The 4266-nt window shown below is 38.3% G+C and overlaps 1 protein-coding gene across 1 annotated transcript in view; it reads right to left on the reverse strand.

Annotated features, from left to right (window-relative positions):
- Nucleotides 1-307: 307 nt before the first annotated feature.
- Nucleotides 308-4266, reverse strand: part of SPP1 (secreted phosphoprotein 1) — a 6197-nt gene continuing 2238 nt past the window's right edge. The window contains exons 3-6 of the mRNA XM_006885312.1: nt 3507-3587; nt 3208-3249; nt 1833-2141; nt 308-709 (exon numbers count right to left, since the gene is read on the reverse strand). Of these exons, the coding sequence (XP_006885374.1) occupies nt 308-709; nt 1833-2141; nt 3208-3249; nt 3507-3587 (834 nt within the window). The remainder of the gene's footprint in view (nt 710-1832; nt 2142-3207; nt 3250-3506; nt 3588-4266) is intronic.

Raw genomic sequence — 4266 nt, forward strand, 5'->3', positions numbered from 1 at the left:
ATGACATAACATGTAATATTCTCTCATATAAGTGCGCACAAAGTGTTTTGCTTGCTTCTACATACATTTCTAGTAATAGTTTCTTATAGGGAAGGAACACAGACCAGACTCTGCAGCTGTTAGTTTATAAGAGTGTTACTATGAAGCCACAAACTAAACTAATGATCAAAAACATTTATCTATATCCAGATCCACATACACATACATTCACCCATTGAGAAATAAACATTCCTTATTTTATCCCTTTCCTATTTTCCCCCTCCCCTTACTAAAAGCAAGGTAGGACAGGCTATTTTTCTTCCTACTTTTAATTGGCCTCGGAAGATGCACTCTCTAATTCATGAGAATTGCGAAATTTCAGGTGTTCTTCTTCTGTACTCTTAGGGTCCGGGTGGAGCTTGTCTTCATGGCTATGAAATTCTTGGCTGTGGAATTCAAGGTTGGATTTGGAGATTTCCTGACTATTAAGCATATCAGAATGCTCACTGCTCACATCATCTGTCTTCAGCGTATATTCTTTGGACTGCTCTTGGCTGTGGGTTTCCATGCTGTGGAGGTCACTCAGCTGACTGGGTTCATGACTGTCCTGCTGGTAGCTGTCCCAAACAGAAGACTTCTTTAGGGCCTGGACCACAGGGATGATCTTGTGTGCATCTTTCAATTCTTTGGATTTTACGTGTGAGAAGAAGTCCTCTGTCTCATCAGAATACTGAATTGGAACAAAAAAGGAAGGCTATGAAATGAACAGCAAGAGACAGGAACATGGTAATTCTGTTTTATTGCCTAACTTTTTAGTTTACTTTATACTGAAAATCATATAATGTCTAGAGTAAAATAAAACAACAACCAAAAAACCCCAATTAACTAATGCTATGTTGTTATGTGCCGTCCAGTCAGAACTGTCTCATAGCTGACCATCCAGTAGGTTTTCAGAGGTTGTGAAACATGTGGAAGGAGAGTGCACATCTTTCTCCCATGAAGCAAATGGTAGATTAGATTGACTTGCCTTTGGGTTGACACTACAACTCCTAAACCATCACTACAACCACTAAACCATCAGTTGTTGTTATGTGCCTTTGAATTGACTATGACTCATAGGGACCCTTTGCACAATAGCTTGAACCTTGAACTATCTTAAAACAATCTCACTGTCTTTTGAGACATCTGTCCTCCTTATCCCAGTTACTGTGTTAATTCATCTCATCCAGAGTCTTCCTCTCCTGTGGTGATCCTACACCTTTCAAAGCATGATATCCTTCTCCAAGGACTAGTTTCCCCCTGGCAACATGCCCCAAAACACATACTCCCTTTAACAACTAATAGTAATTTGTAATTTACCTTTCCTTCAAAAAGTATCATCTCCTTTATACACATCTTTGCTTTACATAAAGGGAAGGTCAAAGTTAAAAAATCAAGAGAAGAATGAACTGAAAGATTGTGTCAACTCTAGATCCTTTGACTAATGAATGATTCAGTGTCCTTTACAACTCTACAATTTTTCTTGCAAATTTAGCTTCAGAACATGATCATTAGATTTTGAAAATAATCACTGTTTTCTAAAGTCTTCATTTAACCTGAAAAAGTGAGTAGAACAAATATTTTAGAGCTAGGACTTGGAGAAACAGAATTATATTTCAGTGAGAAAATGAAGAAGAAATGATGTGGACTTCAACATAAACACCAAATAGAATAAGACTTTATATGTAATGGTTATAGATTACTAATAAATGCTTGTTATTTGCTTGGTGAACAAATGAATGCATGCATAGGCTCTGGTTTGCTAGAGATGAGTTCTGGTCATAACTCTCCAAAGTATCTGTTAAGGGACTTACCTGGATTTGAGGTCTGCTCCTTGACTTCAGCCCATAGCCCAAACTGTCACCTCGGCCATCATAAGGATCTACTGTGGGCATAGCGGGTGAGAACACTGGAGTTGATGGATCCTCAGTGGGAGAATCAGTGGGAAGTTCATCAGATTCATCAGAATGATGAGATTCATCAGAGTGGTAGGGATCATCATCCGTGTGGTCTTCCGAGTCATCTGACTCAGTGGAGTCCTTGCTGTCCACGTGGTCTATGTCATCTTCATCGTCCACATCGTCTGTGTGGTCAGGGCTTTCATTGGACTGACTTGGGAGGGTCTGAAAATGGAGATGGTTACAAAAATTAGAGCATGTCTTTTTATTTAGCTTAGTTTTTATAGAGTATACTATTCTTCTTTCATGTAGTCGAAGGATCTTTGTGTCTACAATACGTCGTTGGTTGGCCAGCAGTGTACTAGGACATCAGAGTTCTCTCCTCCATGCCTATACTAATATTTCATGGCATTTAGGAGCTAAAGTGTGAGAATATAAAATTTCTCCTTTCTTGACTCGCTAAAGTGTTCATGTGATTATATTCCAAACTATTTTCCTTACTTTCCTATAAATATTACTTTTATAGATATTTTCAAGCTGAGTAAATGTACCATTCATACTGAAAATGCTGTTTTCCCTTAGATATAATAGATATTATTAAACTGAGTGAAAACTAAGTGATGCAATAGATTGTTGTGATTGTTAGGTGCTATTGAGTCAACTATGAGTCCTTCCTTGCAACTTAAAATCTCTGAAATGCTAGTAGAGGATCATTTTAAGTCAATTTCAACTTGATGGCAATGAGTGAGTTTTTTTACACAAAGGCGTAGAAACATAATTGTGAGGCTGGGTTTTCTACTTGAAATTTTGGAATCTGGAAATGAGAGCATGAGTATTTGGACCATACGTACCCAATCCTATAACCCCCTCACTGTGAACATGGGTGATTAAAAAGGAATTCTGTTATGCATGCATGAATAAACTGCAACTTCAGTTTAATTCATTAGATAATTGTAAGGTATTAATTCATTAGACAGCCAGTTAATTCATTAGATAATTACAAGGTATTAAAAAGACAGCTACAAAAATATCTTAAGGAAGTAGCAAGAGACTTAAGTCAGTAAAATAACAAACTTTTTGTCAACAGTTGTTACAACACTGAATGGACAGAACATTTGGTATTTCTGACATCCAGTAAATACATTTGTTTTTCCTGAGCACATTTTAGACTGGCAATATACTAACTAAAATTTGCTGGTGGAATGTCATCAAAGAAAGCCCTGACAATATGATTAGAAAAACACCTGCCTTTCCCCCCATGCCTATAACGCAATGGAAATGGAGAACTCACCTCTTGTTTAAGGAGGTCTGTTTCTTCAGAGGACACAGCAGTCTGCACAGGAGGGAAGGGCACATCATCAGTGTACCTTATACATGCTTAGATCTTTGATCCAAAAGTTAACATTTCCAATTCAACTCAGTTCTTGGTTTTGCCCTGATTGATGGATGGTTACAGTGGGAAGAAACCAAGGGGCAGATCAATCCATATTCTAAACACTTGTTTGCCAACAGGCAGAAAGAATGGAAGCGCTTAAGCAACCCAAATGCTCGGCTTTGTAGCTCTTTTTCTTGAGGGAAGCATAAACATACCTGTGGTGGTAGAAGAGCCTGCTTGTGAGATGGGTCTGGCTTTAGCCATGTGGCCACAGCATCTGGATATTTGAGGTTGAGCTATAAAGAAAAAAATTGTATATTTGTCACTTGTATTTTGCTGCCTATTTAAAAAGGCAATTTGTCACTCTAGGAAACAAAAACATAGGGGTCTCTAAAGGATAGGCTGGAGAAAGAACCATGCCAGTCATCGATGGGTGAGCATCACACAGTCAATCAGTCTTTGGGACTCTGGTTGTATCATTTAGATATTCTTACAGATTAATTTAGTTAACTCTGGCATAGCACCTACTGGGTGCACATTTTTAAAGTGCTTTATGCCTGTTAATGAATTTAATTTTCTCTACTCAAAAGAGGTTGTTGTTATTGTATTCATAGCTGACCCTACAGTGGGTTTTCAAAGGCTGTAAATCACCCAGGAGGAGACTGTAATCTTTTTCCTATTGGAGCAGTTGGAGAATTAAAAATGTGTGCCTTTGAGTTGGCAATGCAGCTCCTTATCTACTAGGCCACCAGTGTTCCTTCCCTATGAGGTAGCTTGCATTCATATTTTACTTTATTTTTATTGTTGTTGTTGTTGTTGTTGTATGCCGTCAAGTTAGATCTTACTAACACAGGAGGAGACTGCCCACCCTTCTCCAGCAGAGCATCTGGTGGATTCAAACCAGACACCTTTGGGATGCAGTGCAAGTGGACAAACACTTCTTAGTCTATGTACAGATTTCTCAGTAACACAATT

The sequence above is a fragment of the Elephantulus edwardii genome, unplaced genomic scaffold, assembly GCF_000299155.1.
Source record: "Elephantulus edwardii isolate Elephantulus edwardi_28Jun2011 unplaced genomic scaffold, EleEdw1.0 scaffold00042, whole genome shotgun sequence".
NCBI lineage: Eukaryota > Metazoa > Chordata > Mammalia > Macroscelidea > Macroscelididae > Elephantulus > Elephantulus edwardii.